The sequence below is a fragment of the Polistes canadensis genome, unplaced genomic scaffold (assembly GCF_001313835.1).
Source record: "Polistes canadensis isolate GaletaPanama2010 unplaced genomic scaffold, ASM131383v1 scaffold_325, whole genome shotgun sequence".
Taxonomy (NCBI): Eukaryota; Metazoa; Arthropoda; class Insecta; order Hymenoptera; family Vespidae; genus Polistes; species Polistes canadensis.
The window spans coordinates 90,032-111,201 of record NW_014569872.1 but is presented as its reverse complement, the minus strand read 5'-3'; the positions used below and the strand labels follow the sequence as shown (position 1 = coordinate 111,201).

Below are 21,170 nucleotides of genomic sequence, written 5' to 3'. Positions count from 1 at the left end.
TTATTTCCTTATAATCGTATTAATCCAAGTTTTAAACGTTTTATCCTTGCCAATAATATCGTTTGAATTTCTCACTAACAATAAAACATAACGAAAGACCAGCTGCAACCTGACATCGAACAGAATAAGAGAGAAACAGAAAGAGAGAGAGAATGGGTGCGCGGGAAAATTAGTCGGTTCGTTTGAAAGTTAAAAGAAGCGCGGTTTTCGTTACTTGCATACGTACTGGAGCATCAGCAGCATGCACAAACAAACACGTACACAGAGACAGATAACAGCAGAACATATACATATACGCAAAACTATTGAATACTCTTACTCGTCGTAATAAACACGTTTCCTGTTAAGCAAGCGTAGAAACTCAACTTTCGAAGAAACGAGGTTTTTCGTTCTAATCACGAAGGTAGCAGCTAAGAGGAGGAGCAGGAGGAGGAAGAGGTGAGGTAGCAGAAGAAGAATAAGTAGGAACAGGAGAAGAAAGAGGAGGAGGACGAGGAGAGGTGAATCATCGACAGTTCGTGTATAATACACAAACACAACTTCATATCTACATACATACACACACATAATATATATATATAATATACAAAGATATATAAACGCATATGGAAACCGAATACGTATTCAAATTGTGGAGCAAATTCTCACGCGTGTGTAGACACAAAAAAAAAAAAAGAATAAGAAAGAAAGAAAAAAGAAGAAATAAAAAGGGAAAATAAAAAGAGAAAAAAAATATATATATATATATATAAAAAAAAAAAAAAAGAGAGAAAGAGAAGTGGCGTGTATAGATATAACGAGTAGTACACGTGCGTTGTTCTGGGCTCATCATTCGCGAACGAGCCACTCACACTCGTGGGAACGAACAAAAGAGATAAGATCGGCGCTTTGCGCGTTAAACTAATTGGGCACAGCGACGTTTGCGATATTTAAAAAGCGAGATATATATTATACTATATTAATATATATATATATATATATGTATTGAAGTGGCCCTTCTTTATCCTTCTCGAACTTTTCAGATAGGACGATTCTCTTCACCGGTACGTTTCTTTTCCATTCTTCATCCATTCTCCTTCGTTTCTTTCTTTTTCTTTATCTTATTATTTTTTTTTTCTCTCTCTCTCTCACACACACCCTTATCCTCACCCCCCACTTCTCTCTCACTTACTCTCTCTCTATAACATTTTTTTCCTTTTTTTTTTCTCCTCTCCGTTCCTTTGTAAAAGAAATGGAAGAAAAAAAAAAAAAAGGAGCACGGGCGCACTGATTTCACGCAAGATAAAAAAGAAACGCATCGGAGGTTACGTTAGGCGCGTCGTTCTCTGGAACAAAAGTAAAAGAACAAAAAAGAAATAGTAGAGAAAACGATAGAGGGTGGGAGGGAGATAAAGAGAGAAGAAAAGAAAAGAAAAGAAAATATGCATCATCCCTTTTCTCTTTCTCTCCTTTTAACACGCGCGCTTATTCCAATTTATTTTGATATTCTAGTTAAAGAGGGTAATTCTTTTCTATTATTTTTCAGATAATTATAATTATTGTGTCATTATATATCGTAATTTTTAAATAATTTGAAGAATAGAAAACGATAGGATAGTTTATTTTTTTTCTTTTTGTTTTTTTTTTTTTGAAGAGTTTTGCGCTTTTATTTTCTTAATTTCTTATTATATAATACTAACAAAACATTTAGTTTTTACAAAACGTGTCTGTATGTCTCTTCCACTTCTTCTTCTTCTTCTTCTTTTTCTTCTTCTTATTGAAGTGTGCGTGCGCGCGCAAGCGCGAGCGCGGTGTGTATATGTGTGTGTGTGTGTGTCGTGACAAAAGCGGCTATGAGCGTTTTATATGAGCGCGGATTTCGCGACTCCAACGTTCCTGGTTAAAATGTAGAGAGATTATTTTAAGATTATTTCATATAGGTTTTTAGTTGTATTTTTTTTATTTTTATTTTTTATTTTTTATTTTTATTTTTATTTTATTATTATTATTATTATTATTATTATTATTTTTATTTCATTATATCTTTTTTCTCTTCCCTATACTCTCTCTCTCTCTCTCTCTCTCTCTTTCATTCGTTCATTCATTCTTTCCTACTTTCTTTCTTTCTTTCTTTCCTTCCTTCATTCCTTTCTTTTCTACGACGAGTAGATGGATTTATATTATCGATGATGATAATAATAATAGTCATAATAATAATCATAATTGTAACCATAATAATCATAATCATAATAATAATAATAATAATAATAATAATAATAATAGTAATAATAATAATAATAATAATAATACTAATGATAATAATAAAAGATTTATAATATGCAAATGAAGAAGGAAGTATCACGTGTGCCTGTTTCGATTTTCCATAGGCTATCTTCGTACGAACATGTCTTTTTCGTTTAATTACTTCTTTTCTTCTTCTTCTTCTTCCTTTTTTTATTACAATTATTTGTTCTTTTTTTACTTTACTTTATTTTTTCTTTTTGCGAATATCGATTCCACACGATTTTACTATCTGTATGTATATATATATATATATATATGCACACACACACACACATATATATATATATATACACGACGTGATCGATTTTATTTTCTTTTTATTTTTTATTTTTTATTATTATTATTATTATTATTTCTCTTTTCTCTTGTCTTACACATTATTATTATTATTATTATTATTATTATTATTTTCTGCGATTCTCCTAAATACGTATTTATATTTCTCTTTCGAATAATAAATGTTAAACGCATGAGGGGATAAAAATGCTACTACACAACATGCGATATAATAATAGTATCATTATACCTCGATAATTAGTAGCTATAAATAGTTTTCAATAATTATTTGTCCAAACACTGAATATTTTACAACAGCCATCGATATCTCAACTAGTCCATAACTCTATTAAACAGTTAGCAACTCTTTTACAGTTTCAATTTTTTTTTTTGTTTTTTTTTCTCTTTTGTTTTGTTTACTTTTTAATAGTTTATGCGTAGCATGTCCAATCGAATATCGTATCAATAATAGGGGTATATCATAAATTTTGTAATTTTCCCTAAAAAATATTCTCTAAAAAATATGTCGACCTAAAGATTATTATGACTGATAATCACAGACAATGGTTTTTTTTTTCTCATCAATTTTCTTTTCGTTCCGCTTTATCTATCGTTCAGTTCGTCCTTAATATTATTCTGGTATTTTTTTTTTCTTTCTTTCTTTCTTTTATTTACTCACTCTCTCTCTCTCTCTCTCTCTCTCTCACTCTCTCTCCCTTTCTCTCTCTCACACACTTTCTTTTTCTTTCTCTCTCTCTTTCTTTTAAACAACTACGACGTTCAAATTTTCTACATTTTCGTTTAAACGTTAGATAATAATTATATAGTATTTTTTTTCTTTTTCCTTTTTCTTTTATACATGGTTTAAGAAGCGTTTTATATTTCGATTTGAATTCCTTAGTCTCTCTTATTAAATACTCCTCAAAGGTTTTTTCTTTTTCTTTTTCTTTTTTTTTTTTGTTATACTTTAACAGAAAATATGCGAAGAGATGAAAAAAGCTCCTCGTATTTGTAAAAGAGAGAGCTCCCGGATGTGACTTCGAATTAGTTTGAAGAAGGAAAGTAATGGAAATGAAAAGATAAGAGATAAAAAAAAAAGAAAAAAAGAAAAAAAGAAAAAAAAAAGAAATCAAGAAACAAAAAATAGAAATAAAAATAAATGTATATAAAACGTGAAAAAAAAAACATTAGGCTAAAATGTCGGCAACGTCGTGTAATAATATAATGCAATTAATAATTTTACAATCACAATTTAGCAATATCTTGCATATCTTCAAATACAATTCGTTCAGTATAATATACATATACATATAAATATATATATATATATTTCAAATTTGCCGGCCGCTCGAATAGGTATAAGGGGGTGAGGTTGTTTCGGGGAGGGAGGGAGAGGGGGTCTGGAAAAAGAAAGATATTAATAAAATAAAAAAAATAAAACGACAATGTGTGTGCCTAAGGATCGGTGACTCGGTGATGTATTATGCTTTTTATCCATAGAATTATAATAAGTAATGGTAATTAATTAATTAATATTAATGATAATAACAAGAGCGTAAAGTATAATACTAAAAAAGAAGCACGTCTATACTCTTCTGCGTTAACAGATTAGAAAATACATACATAGGAGCGCAGTTGACAAAATTACAGATTACGTGGTGTTGTGTGTGTATGCATGTTATGCACGTATGCATGATTCATGGATGCGTGTATGATAAAAAAAAAAAAAAAAAGAAAAGGTAAACCAGATAGATATTCATATGTAAATAAATCGAATTTACCGAGGGGAGGTATAGGAAAAAAAAATGATGTGATTTTTATTAACTTCTTCTTCTTCTTCTTCTTCTTTTTCTTTTTCTTCTACTACTTCCTCTTCTTTCTTTTTTTCTTTTTTGTTTTTCATATTTAAAGAGACGCACAACCGTTAAAACTACTTTGTTACTTCTTCTTCTTTTTTTTCTTTTTTTCTTATCCATTTCCTTTTCGGAGCGTATTTATATATCTTACGAAATATTGTAAATAAAAAAATAATTGGAAAATACAGCATGTTTCGTACATGACTATATATCTATGAGTAGTCATATAACCAGACAGTACATAGTCCATACTTTTTATTATTTTTGTTCATGTTTCTTTTTCTTTTTCTTTCTTTTCTTTTTCTCCTTTTTCTTTGTTTCATTTTTCTTTTTTTTTTCTATTTTTTTTTATAACGATCACCGTGGGTAGAGCGACGCACAAAAGGTGGAATTCTGAAGTACGCATTATTTTGTCTTTTTTTTATTTACTTTGTTATTTTGTTATAAATTTTCTCTGCGTTCTCTCTCTCTCTCTCTCTCTTTTTATCTTTCTCTGCGCTCACGTACTTCAAAATACCGAGTATATTATTAATTTTGGTTACGATTTTTAAGTAACGATTAATGAGGCTTTACTCGAACGAAAAAAACGCATCTTCCTTGTCCTGTAAAATGATTGATCCGCAAATCCGTTGAATGCTAGGTTCCTAGTCCATCATGTGCACCGTTTCGAAAATCTCACACGACATTCCTTTAATTTTTTAATATTTTCGTTATTGTTAATGTTTTCGTTTTCTCTTTTAATATCCCTCTATCCCTCCTTCCCACCCCGACCCACCCTCTCGCTCATTAATCTCCCCGTCCCTCCCCCCTTAGAACCACTCCAGCGCGTAATCAATAAATATCAATAAAATATCTAACATTGCTATTATATTTTCAAGTAATGTACCTTCCTTATGGCGTATTACCTTTTCTTTACAGATTAAAATTAATTATCATTATATTAACAATATTCATCATCTCCCAATAATAATTATTTAATTATCGTTAATTACAATATTTTTCTTTTTTTTGTTTTTTTTTTTTGTTAAAAAGAAGAGAAACAAAAGAAAAAAGTAAAGGAAAACAACACAAGTTCAGAATATCTAAAACGAGATAAAATTAAAAGAGGAAAAAGAAAAAGAAAAATAATATAAAAACAGAGAAAAAAAAAATACATAAAAGAAAGGAAATTTCTCGTGACCAGAACTAGTTCCCATTTTTTACCTTGTTTTTTTTTTTTTTATAAACTTTTTACAACTCAGCATACACATTTTGTACCAAACCAGGCCGATTAGAATGTTAACGCGGCTTATTACATTATTCGTTCGATAGAAATAATGCTCCTGCCGTTTTTATTTATCCTTTATATTACTTCATTAAATAATTCGCGATCGGTATTCATCATATAACGTATTTCTTATTATTTATTATCAAACACTTCCACTGCATCCTACTATATCTCTTACTCTAGGCCATTTTTTTCATGAAAAAGTGCACTTAACGGTGTCCACGAGAGCACCAAATATAAGGGACTACCACACCTCGGCAGAAATTGATTGATCGCACACTAAAATACTTTCTTTTACGCATTATAATGGATGCATCGTTATAATATAATGCATTTGCGATTCTCAAAGCTTGAATCCGAGTAATTGGGACGTATCTAAATGTATCACCGGGTTAAAGCGTAGGTACGTTAAAGGTAAGGCAAAATTGCGTTTCGCGATATAAGAAGTGATTCTACGGAAGAGTGTCCGTAAAAATATGAAATACGTTCCCATGAAGGACACGCTACACATTTAACATTTCTTTTTTTTTTTCTTTCTTTTCAATCTTTCTTTCTTTCTTCATTTCTTTTCTCCTTCTTTTCTTTTTTCCCCACTATGGGAAAACATTGCAGAAATATTTGCTAGATGTATTCTAGTAATGCTTATTAATAAAGAACCACCGTGATCGTGTACATACATTGCGAACATAATTATTATGTATGTATGTATGTATGTATGATGTGTATATATATATATAAAGAGATATTTATGCATATGTTTATGTATATATGTATACGTGCGTGTATATATGTGTATGTATGTGTACGTTATGTGTGTCGGATAAGCTTTGATTAAGTGAATAAAATCACTTTCACATTAAAAATGACTATAGAATAATCTAGAAATATCATAATACTTCTATCAAGCATCTGTAAAATAAAGTTGCTTCTACCTGCTTATTTATCTTAGCTTTGCGTTCATCGATATATCACAAAATAAATCAATAGGATTTACAATATATATGTATATCGTTGAAAAGGTGGAAGCACAATACATGTAGATGCGTTATTTAAAACTCTGCGGAAAAGACATTAAAATGATATTGCGCGTACAATAATAGTTGTTGTTGTTTTCTTACGATAAAAAAGCAATTAAAACTGTAAATAACTCGTTAAACGAGATTCCCATCATCGGGTCTTTCTACGACTACTAGAAAGACTTAAAAGTATCAATTATCAATGTCTGCCAAAGTAGGTACATCTCCAAACAGTATCCCACAATAGGGTACTGTCTTTTCTTGCCATTCTGTATCTCTCTCTCCTTAATAATTACGATCCTAATTTCATTTAAAACGGCTTATGCGATTCTTTTTTTTTTTTTTTTTACTTACATTAAGATGATATCTACTCTACAATTACATAATTTACAAGAGAATATTTGAAATCCGCGGCCCTACAACAGACACGGGAGGTCATAAAGTTAATCATACACTGTACACTAAATTGAAATTTACAAAAGACAAAAGGAAAGATAATTAAACAAAATTAAAAACAAAGCAAAGATAAAACAAAATAGAAAAACAAGAAAGAAAAAAAAAAGAAAAGAAAAACAGAAAAATTTAAATAAAATAATAAAAGAAGAATATATATATATATATATAACGTCGCTCACGCTATTTTAAATATGCATTTAAATTTCAATTTTTAGAGATTATTTATCTGCTGTGTTTAAAACAGTCACTTTAAAATTCTTTGTTAAGTTACCCTCGATCCTCTTCTCGTAGTTACGTATAATACACGAATATATTAATCGCATTTCTTTCTTGATTCGGGAAACAAGTTCGAATTGTCATGTACGTTGTGCTGTTAAAAAATGTATGGTGCATCTCCTACAAACAGTACATCGATGATACACTATCTTTTTTAGCTTGGTCCGATTCGTTCTAGAGGAAAATCGAAAAATGTTATATACTTGAATAATCGTTATAATCACATTCAGATATCTGTGTAATAAAAACACACGTAAGACGATTAAATGATGATTAAAAAGACTTACATTTAGTGTAAAGTGTACGACAACTTGTACACTTAAGCCTCAATAATAGACAATGTGTAAAGCCTAAATCGTGCAGAAAAGCACAGGCGTGAATAATATAACACTTTCAAGAGTCTCAAGTGTTTTCCAACACGCAAGACTCTTTAGGTATGAAAGCGGGACACGTTGAATCATTTATTGCTATAAGTATAGTCCTTAAATCAACTACCGAACGTAGTTGTCTAAAGTAACATTGTCGTAAACGCCATTTTTCACACTCTGTAGCTGGCCCTCTAAATCAATCTCATAGCGCATATCTACTTTCTCTTTGTAGTAATAAAAAGCTGCTATTCTCTGAAAATAGTTTGACGTTCAAATGAATAACCTTCAATAAAATGAATTCTATATTCAAAGCGCGCGTAATTATAGCACATATTTCTCTTTCTTTCTCTTATCTTTATCTTTATCTTTATCTTTATCTCTCCTCTCTCTCTCTCTCTCTCTCTCTCTTTCTTTCTATCTCTTTCTATCTCATTCTCTGTCTCTTTCTATATCATGGTTGTTTGTTTGCGTAATTTTTATACATAATCTCAGTTGAGGTACTTGCGACACCTGCGGGAACCACAGGTACATGGTATCTTGATATCCTCAAATGGAAATTTGTAGTCGTACGTTAATTCTTCTCCTTGAACGATGCGTCGGAGTGCAAAGATTAAAATATGTTTTTTACCTAGGATGTCTACCACTCTTGAATAACAATTTGGCTGTAATATAAATTTATAAATTGTATCTATGTTTTATTATTTCATATTCCGAAATGAAATCAAATTATTTCCATTCATATATATATATATATGGTTTGATTCATAAGAATAAGATTAAAGTATATACCTCGCATGAGTGATTAATGAACCTTGCTGCATTTCCTTTCATTGTGGCATCCACAACTAGATGATCGTCAATTTTGAACATGTAACATCCGATATTTTTACTGTCATAGTATTTCTCTCGCTTGTCCGTCAAGGATGCACGAATTACCTATAAGCAAATCATTTTAATGTTATATATTTATTAGCATGTAGAGTTAGTCAGTAAGCGTCCAATAAGTCCACGCCGTTTTTGTCATTTATTTATTTAGAATTTGAACATTTTTTTAAAACTCTTCTCTATTTACAAGAAAAGCTGATATGCCGTCATTTGTCTCTGCTTGAAAACATGCAAATTTTGTATTTAACGATTTGTTCATTAGAAGTATAATTTAAAAGTTATTTAAGGTATGCAAATTATGCGAATCATCCTGTATAATATGTGTTATGTAGAAAATAATTGTTTATATTCATTTACCTCTCCTGCATACTCAATGACCATTTCTCCAGCCTCGATGTCTCTCAAACAGAAAAGACCTCTTCCGTGTATGTGGGAATGGTACACTCCAACGGATTCTTTAGATGTTTCTTTGAGTATCCTAAAGCGCATCGCCATTGGTAAATTTGTGCTCGTTACCCGTCTATATAAATAAAATTTGTATTTAAATGTGAGCGTACATATTGAAAACTCTTACATATACATGGAATCACGACGAATTTGAGGTAAATAAAATGAAACATATTTGCATTATTATTACCTTGATTCTGCTTCCGAGATAGCAATCATTTTTGGTTGCTGCCTATGCCTTGATGCCAACCAACTAAACATGTCATGCACTTTTCTACCTTTAAATGGTTCCGCGCGAGCTGCACCATTATCACATGCTGCTAAAAGATCATTATCCGTTTCGCTGGATATTGCTGGTGTCAAGTTATGAAATTTGGGTTTATATTTAGTACATCTATTGACACCTGGTAACTGCTCGACTAGATATACTGTCGCATTATTTTCTAATCCAAGATTTTCAGAAAGAGGATTATGCGGTAAAGGAGGCAAATTATGAGCCTTTCGAGCATTTTGCACAGCTTGGAAAACCATATCCCATACCTCGGACATCGAAGATGCAGTATGCGTAAATCCATCCTGAGATTTGATTTCGTACATCAGATTTGGGCCTTTTGAACAACTTTTCTGTGTTTGTGGATTCGGAGTTTCTTTCTGAGGAAGTTTCATCGACTTTGTGATTATTCTAGGCTTTTTCACGGCAACTGGAGGACTTTTCTTCAATACATTCACTTTGTTATCTATACTTTTAACTTTTTCATCTATCTTATTCGTTTTCAACGTAAATGTTTTAATCGGTAAAAGTTGTAAGGACGTTATTTGCGGTACTTGCTTTGTCGGTAATATCTCTACTGATGTTACTTGCGGGGATTTTTTATTTTGCGTTATTGCTTTCATATTGTGCCTAATCTTGTAGGAACCATCTTGTAATTGCTTTTGCAATACGATCTTTAACGACGTGCTATGTAATTTCTCTTTATCGAGTTCCAATTTGAGATTATCTTTAACTTTTTCTACTGTTTCTGTGCTCAATTTCTGTGTTTCCGTTATACTGTTAACTTCGTTTTCAGATTTTTTTATTGGAACGATGCTTTCAATGATCTGTTTCTTAGATTCTGCATTTGTTAGTTCAATAGGTGGCTTTATAATAGGTTTGGTTGGTTCTTCCATAACGATTTCGTCTTTTTCTACAGGTTTGATAAGATCTTGTTTCGGTGTAACAGCTTGCATTGGCAAGACCCTATTCATGGGTCTGCTCGTTGGTACATTGCTCATAGACATTGTTATTTTATTTTGAAGATTACAACTAGTTACAACTGGATTACTACTCGTGCTTACATTGATACCATTAGAATTTGATACATTACTGCTATAACTATTATGCACATTATTTACATCATGATTCAATTTATTTACAATTATATTCCTTTGTGTTATGCAATGATTAGGTAAGGGCAGTATTTTAGATGATATGCTAGCCTTTATCATGCTGGTATTTTCTGATACATGTTTTGAATCAAAATATGGTCTGACACTGTTACTAATAATTTGTTCCGTATCGAACGATGTCGTTTCTTTTTGTTCAGTAATCTTCCATGATCCACAATTTAATTGTATGCCTGGATGTGAAGCGGGACTTGGACGAACAGCAACTCTTGGAATAGTTGGCATTGTCTGTTGTAAGGGTTTAGGAGGCGATGTTATTCTTGGTGTAATCGTAATAGGAGTTTCAGACGAACATACATCTGATATTTGCACTGGATCTGCTAGTGCTTCTACTACTGTCCTACAGGGTGACGGCGATATAGAATTACATGCGATAGAAGCAAAATTTTGTTCGATAGAAGCAGGAATATTGATTTGTGGTGTTACAACAGTATCTAGTACTGGTGTATGCTGACTGACCACGACATAACCACCAGGTACACCAGTTACCGCCGATACGCTAGGTACATTCCCCATGGCTTGTACATTTGATGCATTTGGTAAACTAGGCATATTAGGTACAGTAGCTACGCTAGGTGCGGTAGGTGCACTCAGTACACTGGGTACACTAGGTACACTAGGTATGCTAGGTACACTAGATACGCTAGGTATGCTAGGTATGCTAGGTACAGCAGGTACTGTAGGTACACTCGGCACAGTAGGCAATCCCGTTACATTAGGTACACCTGGTATGTTCGGTACTGCTTCCACTGCTGTTACAGTGGGTACTCCAGAAACAGATTGAACATCTACAATAGGTTCCATAAGCTTAGAAGCTTGAAAAACTTGCGTTGTTGTCTGATAACTGCTTGCTAAGACTTGAGGTACTGCTCCAGTCATGAATTGACTCGAAGACATTACAGTATTGCTCACTATTGTTTCTAAACCATAATACATGGGTTGATTAGAAACAAACATACTTCCTGTTGAATCTGTAAACATTTCTAATGTTGGAGTAGAACTCAATAATAACTGTTCAGATGATATTACTCCGCATTGTATTGCACTTGGTTGTTGTTGTATGATAGTTCCCAAAACTGTTGGTTGGGTCTGTGCAATTTGTACACTTGGTAATATTGATATTCCTCCATTTTGCAACGCCAGTAAATTATCGGATGGTGTTTGTATGTATGTACCCGGAACTAACTGATTAGTTGTTATAAATTGTGGTTTATATCCAGTTTCATGTTGGCCACTGATTGCAGTTATATATTGCAAATTTTGTCCAGTTTGTTGTTGTAGAGTTTCAACATATGCAGACATAATACTCGGCGAAGGAACTTGTTGCAAGATTACTGTTGGGCCATTAGGTCTTTGAGCTTGTTGCAACTGAATTACAGGAGTACTAGCCTGCATTGGTTGAAGTCTAGTAGGTCCGTTATGAGACTGTACGGAATTTTTTATAACATGGGATTTGATGTTTTTTGCACGAGGTCTAGCAGCACGAGGCGATTTTGATTTTGTTACTCTTGATATTTGAATATTAGTTAATGATCCATCATTTGTTGCTGTTTGTACGCCAGTAGATGAAAAAGTTGGCGATATTTGCGGACTTGGAACGCTTTGAGAACTTGCACTATCTGGAGAACTTATTGGCATATTTACCAAAGTTTGTGTGATACAAGAATCATTGGAAATTGTTGGAGGGTCTGTTATTTCTGTTATCTGAACAGTACTTTCTTGAGGTAATACTGTGGCATTTGGTAATGTCGCTGTTGTTCTAGTGTATTGAGTCTGCACAATCATGTCATTAGACGTTAATACTGTTTGATGAACAGTTTCTACGGTAGCGCGAGTATGTAATTGCGGTGTAATAATTGCTTGAGCAATTGGTTCTATTTGAATTCCTGGATGGGGCGATGGTACAGAAGCTTCTATAGGTGATGTAGCTTGTATTTCAGTATATTCTGATGAAAGTGTATGCCCTTCTGATGGAGAAAGAGTTATAAATTGTGGAGATACCGATCCAATATTTGGAGAAAATCTAGAATCTGGAGAAGCTAGTTTATTATCCATTATTTCAGAATCACTATCGCTTGTAATCATAATATCACAGTTAATTAGATGTCTATTATAACTATCTTGCGTTCTGTACGTGCAACGACATCTTTCACAGGTTACAGGTTTTTCAGTGTGATCGATTGGTGGATTATAATGTGGAATCACATTAGTTATTTCATTCTCATTATGTTTAGGAGATATACATTCATCGTCGCTAGAAACATCATCAGCTCCATCTAATTGTGGAATTTGTAAATTTAATTTAAGATCTTTACCTTTGAAAAAATTCGTTTTATGCTGCATAGATTTTGAAATATGAGAAAAATGATCTTTGTCGTTTTCTTTTCGTATATCATTATGAGATAAATGTGACCTGAGAAGACCAAAAATTCTTCGTGAATTTTGTACATTTGTAGGATGTATAAACAAATTTAAATCTTTTTCCTTGGATAAGATCCATTCGCTATCATCACATGAAGATTCGTCGTTGATACCATCCAATTGAGGAATCGATAAGTGTTCAGATCTTTCCAAAGATGTTTTATCTTCTATATTATATTCAGGAGAACTACATTCGCTAGCGCTACTTGGATCAGCAGAACCATCTACCTGTAATATACGAGGCTGTTGTCTCGTATGCCAAAAGAGTCTTTTATGTTCTTTTCCATCTTCCCTCGAAGGTAAGACATGACGATTGATACCACTCGAATCCTCGATACAATATTTTATTTCTCGTACCGAATCAGATATAATATTAGGAGTATTTGCTCTACCTACAGTAACCATTATACTTTCAGGAATTCGCAATTCATGAATCATAGACGTATGTTCATTTTGTGCATCAAGTACCATTACGCTAGTTTCAGTAGATTTTCCTGCTGCGTTTCTAGGTAATTTTCTTCTTTTTATACTAGGACCATAAGTATTGTCCAATTTGCAACTCCAAGTAAGACTGCAAGATCTCTGATGATGCCTCGGGCCTCCAACTATTAATGAATTATTTGATATTACTTCTGATTTGGAACGTTTTAATTCTCTACCACCACGTTTTTGACTTTTAGAATTAAATAAATCATCCATAAAATCTTGAACAGAAGTTTTTGCTTCTAAATGTACCCACAAATCGTTATGCGTTCCTAATTCCAATAAGGAGGGATCCATTTTTGAAATTTTATTTTCTACAGGTTTAGACGATTCTGCTACTTCAGAAGGTAACATATCATCTTTAAATAAATCGTTAGTGAAAGTACCATCATTTTTTAAATCCATTGTTAAAAAATCTTCAATCGTCATTTTCGGAAAAATATCTTGCATCGAAATTCCATCCAACAAATCATGGGGTAAATCCTCAAAAATAGCTTCTTCTAATTCAGGAGGTAACAAATCTGTGTTATTTTGTTCAGCTAAATTTTCATCGACTTCTTTACTACATACGGTGTCCAATAATGCATCCAAAGTTTGTTTTACAGCTAAATATTCAACTTTATGTTTATCTATTGACAGATCTTCCTTCCTTTGCTCTTTGGAATGATCAATGGTAATGTTATTTTCTAAATCAGCCGATACTTCTGGCACAAATACTTGCACGTACGTTCTAATATAATATCTTACAATTTTAAATGGATTTACAGTGGACCAGTATAGTCTTGAACATTTATAATCGCAAGGTATTATTTTTTCAACTGTATCAGAAAATTCTGGTACTATCGTTCCTAGGCAATCAATTATTAACGAACCGATCATCACTTTAACTTTATTTGGTTCCACATATTTTTTCTTCTTACGATCGAGTTCCACGTATACTGGTCTTTTTAAACTAAAATCAGCTTCATTATGCAGCGGTTTATGCGTCGAGTTGTTTAAATGCAAAAAGCAAAATACTGTTTTGTCATCATTAAAAGCAAGACCTATGTTTCTTGCACAAGGATAATGGAAAGTGTTGTTACAATTTTTTGCGCAACATCCTATGCTCGCTCCTTTTTTACCACATTCACTGCAACGAAGTAAACGTCCTCTTGAAATAGCACTGTGAACGTTTTGCAGGGAACCATCAATTTCTTCAAATACTTCATTCGACCATAATGCACAATTTGCATGGACCCATTCATTTTGGCCACAGTATAGAAGTCTGCCTTCCTTCGTTTCTTGACCATCACCTAATCCTTTACACAAACAGCACGACCTGCTATCTTCTTGATGAGTGTTATATGAATTCAATGGTTTTGCTACAACAGCTTTAGAACCTTTTACTATTTCTTCTTTGTTTGTATTCACCATAGAATCGTCCGGTTTTGGTATCAACGAATCATTATTTTCATCAGTATCTATAATCGGAGTCGGTACGCCACCAATCTTATGATCAGCTTTAGAATTTTTCGGTACAAACCATGGAAATACTTCTTGTAAAGTTTCGTGATATGCATCTATCAAATCTTTAATATCAGTACGGTTAATTACATGCTCCATGTCTGCGTGAAATTGGGCCAACGATTTATACTCGTTATTATTAACTTTTTGTTTTACAGTCATTAACGTGGGCGATGGTCTCACGATAATTTGTTGTTCCATACAATGACAGTCTGTAACTTCACTTAATTTCTCATTAGTAGATTCCTGATTACGAATTGGATCTTTTTTATCAATTTCTGGTGTATCTTTAGGAATACAATTCTTCACCCTTACAGTACATTCTTTCAAGTGAAACTTTTGTCGAAGACGACGCAAGCCTTTTCTCGTTGATCCTTCCATTGGTTGTTCTTCCAATTCAGATTTGTTTGATAAATCAGATTTCAAACTGGAAACCGAACTATGTTCTGCACTCCCAGTTACGTCATCAGATTCATCCGATGTAGTAATCTCTTTATTATTTGTACCATTTATTTCAGCAGCCTTTTCTTCAGGAAGATCTATTTTCTTAATGGTTGAAATGGATTTACAAAAACATTCTTTTTTAGGACTCCACTTTAATGCGGCACAAGCCTTCCGATTCTTACTCAATGATTTAATTACACCAATGAATCCAGCTTTGAGTTCTGCTTCAACTGCATTTTTCCAAACAGAGTTTGGATTGTCAGAACATTGCTGACAGGTAAACTCAATGGAATCTGGAAGATAACTAAGAATCTGATACTTCTCATCGGAGAGACCTTCGCAACGAGCGTGTACCCAGCAAGAACATTCACTGCACTCCATCATCTGAAAATATATTTTTAATCATTTATAATTGAGAAAAAAAAAAAGTAACGATTCACTCGCAATTTGAATTTACTTATAATACTTACTTTAGTATCGAAATCATTTTCATTGTAACATTTTTGACATAATGGGCAATAGTTTCCTTGTTGCCTCAATTTAAAGCACATAGAACATAAGGGTAAATTGCCTACGTGAACGTTTACACCTTCGCTACCACAACTTTTACACTTGATGCAACTTTGACACACATAAGGTCTATCCGGACTATAAAGTCTAGAACTGATACCAGATTTTAAAAGACACGTGTGATGAAATGACTGACGACAACGAATGCAAGATAATTTTGGACCAAATCTTAAATGGCAGGATTGACATATTGTACACCTTGGACAGCACCAATTTGGTTGAGAACAAATACTCCAATCACTGGGTTCCAAACAAAAAGCGTGATATGGTTCGCAACAACATTGACAGTAAATTAACTGGAACAAATGAATGCATAAAAGAACATTGCACTATATAACACATTAAATAACATATTAATTGAATGTTTTATACATACTGGTTCTTTCCCGGCACTCCCACAAAGGAAACAAATGGCAGGAACATAAAATAATTCCGAACCAATAAGAGCAAAACCTTTAGCTCCAACTTCTGCAGGATCGTATTGCTCCCAGAAGTCTATAGATACTGTGTGTGATGTTTCAAGATTGGTTTTTGAAATCTGTAAGTTAAAATGTTTCTATTTAATATATGCATCAAGATTTCTTTAGATGATAGAAGTTAAATGTGTTTACCATTGAAAGATTAGAGATTGAGATATTTTGCTGCGATTTTCCCTTTTTCGAATAAGATTGTTGTACCGTAATAATATTTGTATTCTGATTATTTTCATCATTATCCTTACAGACTTCTTTTTCTTTCGTATTATCGTTTTTCTTATCAATCACATTAGTTTGTTTCGTAGCTGTCTTCAGACTAGGGCTATTATTTTCAGACTCTTCTTTACTATCCAAAGAAGGAAAAGTTGCTATTGGTTGTCCAAGAGCAACGCTTGCACTCCGACAAACATGCTTTACTCTTGGTCCTTTCAATTCAAGTTTTTGCCTAAGAGGTTGTGGACGGTGATTTATCTGCGGCGAAGGAAGTATAGGATTTTTTATTTTCTTCCGCACTTTAATTCGATTATGCTTTCTTCTCTTTTTACTTGGCGATGTACTCATTACAGCATCAACTGCAATTAACAAGTTTATCAATGAATTTGAAGTTTTTAAAGACAAATTTAAAGAACTTGATTATTTAAAAAACACTGAATAATATATTTCCTTACATTTTTCAAGTTTTGTATAAAGAAAACCACCTGTACCCTGATAAGCAGTTTTTTGACCTAATTCAATATTCTTCCAACTCATTGCAGACTTGAATAAGTTTTTCTCTAGACTATCTTCCGCCGGCCAGCTTATTTTGCAAGGTGACGATTTTTGTCCTTGACAATCGCTTTCATCTTGACCTAATAATGCTGATGTACTTAAAGGATCTCGCATTATAGGCGGTAACATGGAATTCAAACCAGATCTCAATGTAGCAGGTATATTATAACACTTGAGACACATTTTTAACCAACAAGCTGGACATCTAGCTTTATAAACACAGCGCATGAGATTCCATTGATGACTTCTAACAACAGGTGGTACAAGACACAATCCATCGCCTTTGTGACATTGAAGAAAAGGAAGAGGACTATTTGTAGATTTAGCACAACCTTGTCGTTTAATCATTTTACTAATAAATTTACGACAAGATTCACAACTGTGAATTCCAAACTTCCTTGCTTGCTTGACGAATCTATAAAAACGTACAGCTCCGCAAACACCACATTTTATGGTTCCTGTCAACCCTGTAATCGAATAAGGAAATAATACATAAAAGTATAGATACAAAGACCTTATTAACAATGTAATAATAATCTCGAAATACCTAGGTTTGTGCTTCCATTGGAATTATTATTAGTACTGGTTACAGAAAATGGGCCTTCTGTTCCACCGACACATTTGTTATCCAATTTTAATCTTGCTTTTCTTAAAATAACTTTTCCACCATTCAACTTTATTCCCGACCATTCGGATTGTTCATCTTCTGTATGATTACTGTGATCACTTCCACTTTCAGATAAAGTACTTTCGGTATCAAAGTTATCCGAGTTACTCTCGACTGTCTTGTCATCTTTATTTAAACAACACTGTTTTTCTGTACTATTATTTTCTGTTAATTTTGTATTATCTTGTATATTGTTTTGAATATTCGTATCGTTGAATACTTCACACTGAGTTCCCGATCTTGTTTGAACTCTGGAAGACTCATAATTTGGAACATTAATATCAGGAAGAACTTTAGTAGGAACAGATGTCTGTTTATTGTTTCTGGAGATGGTTGACTTAGGGCTCTGCACAGTTCCACTTGTATTTTCTGAGCTATCTTGTTTAGCATCCGATTCATTAGACAAGCTGTTTGTTAGTTTTACCTTAGCAGATGTGTTATTATTTTTTTTAACTTCTTTAACAATAGGTTTAGATACTTGTACGTCTTGCCTCGTATCAGAAGATTTTGTTGAAGTTTTCGTCGTTTGACTCGTAATTTGGCTATCCGAAATTGTACGCTGAACAATTTTTTTACTCTTACTTTTAATCTCATCAACTTTTAATTTAGTATTTAATAAATCAACACCACTTTCCTCTTTCGACTTTGATTCTTGATTGTTTAATTTGTTAACAGCAAATCTAGCTTTTTTAACATGTACATTAATATCATTTTCATTATGCTCTGTACCAGAAATATCTTCTAATTCTTCTATGAATCGTTTATTAGGTTTTATAACTCTCGAAGAATGCGCACTGCGTATAGGTAATATAAATTTTCTTACGGTATTGGACTTATCACCAGACTGTACTATTGTATTACGTACATTGCTACTATTAGATTTTGCTCTTTGTAATAATCTTTTAGCAGTACTATTACGTAGTTGCCTAGTACGTTGATGTTGGTCTAGGATAGCATTCACCGATTTCAATACTGGAGTTTTAATAAAATTTGAAAATTTGATATTATTGCAATTTCTTCGAGTTTTAGGTTTATGAATCTTAGTAGTCTTTTTACAATCCGATATAGTTAAATCTTTCTTAACATTTTCATTTGATTCTGTATTAGTATCGCATAATTTTTCTATATTATTTTCCATATCCGTGGAAGAAGAATTTTTGACATTGGTAATATCTTTATTAGAGCTAGATTGTAAAACATGATTTTTAACCTTGACGGAAGGATTTTTATTATTTGTAGTTTCTGTACCATGTTGCTGCGTTTTTATGTAAGACACAGAAAGATTAGCCTCTTTAGTGCTAAAACCATGGAATGGCGGATGTTCCTGGAAAAAACAATAATAATCTAAAACGAAAAAATATAATGCGATACACATTCAGTCGTCTAAGAAATTAACAATCATCGACTGAGCGTATGCAAGTTAAGATAAACAATGCGTTTTGACATTTAATTAAATATGTAATATGTTAGATAGAAAGAAGAAGAAGAAGAAGAAGAAGAAGAAAAGAAGAAATAAAAAAGTACAAAAAAGAAATAGGAAGAAAGGGAAAAAAATAGATAATAAATATAACAAAATAATAGAAATGAAATTTAGAGGATTTACTTTGGAAACACAAAACAATTTGTGAACTGTCTGGATGAAGGATCTTTTACCGAGTCATTGACACTTTCTATGATAGTAATATATCAGTGTACGCGACAAACACTTTAGCACTTCGAGGCCGTAACTCCTTTCTAAAACATTAACCTTCATTACACAGTCGAATATTGGAATTTTATCCGAGGATGAAATATAAACGCCGTATGCGTTTGATAGGACGCTGACGATGCGAACGCTATGGTAAGTGTCAAATGCGATGAATTCTAAGGTCGGTAATTACAATGGAACGATCGGCAAATATCCTGATTAAGTTAAAACAGTGAATTTACCTTCTCGTTGTCACCAAATGTTTCATTGAACAGGGAAAGTCCGTAGTAGATGTTCTCGGCGACGGTTACCGAATCGTTTTGGACAGTCTCAGGCTGACCGAGAACTTTAATCCGTTTCCTGGTCACCGTTTTCGGCGGCTTCCCCGGAAACTTGGACCTTCCCATGTTCACACTTTTCAACGATCAACCTCAACCCCACAACGAAATTCTGTTTCCATTTTACGTGATTTTGCCCAGCCGAGGTACCTCAACTGAACACCAACGAATATTTAACACACACGAATATTTGCAACCTTCGTTAATCATCGGTTACGTTCGGACAAATTCGTCAATGACCGCGAAATACGCGCGTACTGTTGGACCATAAACTTACTAGTACTAAGACGAAATATGTCTCATTTAATGTTTCCTGCGAACTGTCAAATCGCGTACGTATAAACAACCTGAAAGAATGAAAATTTTCTAGGATATACAATTTATTCGGCGTCGATCGATGATTATCCTTCAATTTGATCGTCCTTTAATGTTTCTAATGTAAGTTTTTTCTAATTAATTCCGAAATATTTCTCATAAACTCTGCAAAGAACCCTAGACTGCATTGAAAAGAGACAGAGTATGACGTTGCATCGTAGGGCGAACTCTCATTTAATCTACCTGCAGTGCCGCCTATCGTCAACGCGACGGAACTATCGTGTCGTTCGTGCACTTTACCTAATTAATTCAAAAAGCAAACAATTTTCAATGAATCCGAATATAAGAGAAATTCATGATTGTTTAATATTTGACTAAATAATATATATTTTCAATATAGCCGTAGATTAAATATTGTTTAAAACATCACTCAATATATATATATATATATATATATATACATACATACATACATTATCCATTAATAAATTAAAAGAAAACAAAACTGTATAACGCTTAAGTTTCATATTTTATCACGAATACTTACATAGACGAATAATTATCAATGATTGAATATTTGAAAAAAAAAAATCTAGTAACAAATTTATAATTTTCTTATTATTAAATTCGATAAAATATATATCGTGCGATATTTAAAAAATAAATAAAAAGTAAAGAAAAAAAAAAGGTAAAAAGAAAATTTGATTACATACAGGAAATACGATTGTTTAGTCAATTGAACGATGACGATGAAAATGTTTATCTGTATCGATCATACAATTCGAAACAGTTGGCCGGGTTTGGTATCGATCGTGTTCGTTGAAATTGGTCAGCTAGAGAGAGGATGTAATGAAGCTAGAAGATCTGCCCTTACATATTTTTTATTTTCTTTTCTTTTTTTTTTTTTTTTCTTTTTGCATTGCAT

At 32.7% G+C, this 21,170-nt stretch overlaps 1 protein-coding gene across 1 annotated transcript; it reads right to left on the bottom strand.

Annotated features, from left to right (window-relative positions):
- Positions 1-7,868: 7,868 nt before the first annotated feature.
- Positions 7,869-20,543, bottom strand: LOC106791610 (histone-lysine N-methyltransferase trithorax). The gene is made up of 10 exons (XM_014757362.1): positions 19,835-20,543; positions 17,786-19,229; positions 17,139-17,705; positions 16,606-17,042; positions 16,371-16,532; positions 15,895-16,290; positions 9,321-15,808; positions 9,041-9,203; positions 8,588-8,734; positions 7,869-8,460 (listed from the first exon to the last, which is right to left on the bottom strand). The coding sequence occupies exons 1-10, from the start codon at positions 19,997-19,999 to the stop codon at positions 8,287-8,289; spliced, it is 10,143 nt and encodes a 3,380-aa protein (XP_014612848.1). The 5' UTR covers positions 20,000-20,543; the 3' UTR covers positions 7,869-8,286.
- Between the last annotated feature and the right edge of the window lie 627 nt (positions 20,544-21,170).

What these genes read in the sequence shown, in the direction of transcription:
- LOC106791610 (XM_014757362.1), bottom strand. Translation starts at nt 19,999, where the DNA reads ATGGGAAGGTCCAAGTTTCCGGGGAAGCCGCCGAAAACGGTGACCAGG. An exon ending in CATTTGGTGACAACGAGAAG is followed by an intron (nt 19,230 to 19,834) that starts GTAAATTCACTG and finishes TGTTTTTTCCAG; the next exon opens with GAACATCCGCCATTCCATGG. An exon ending in TCATTGAGTATGCAGGAGAG is followed by an intron (nt 8,735 to 9,040) that starts GTAAATGAATAT and finishes ATTTGCTTATAG; the next exon opens with GTAATTCGTGCATCCTTGAC.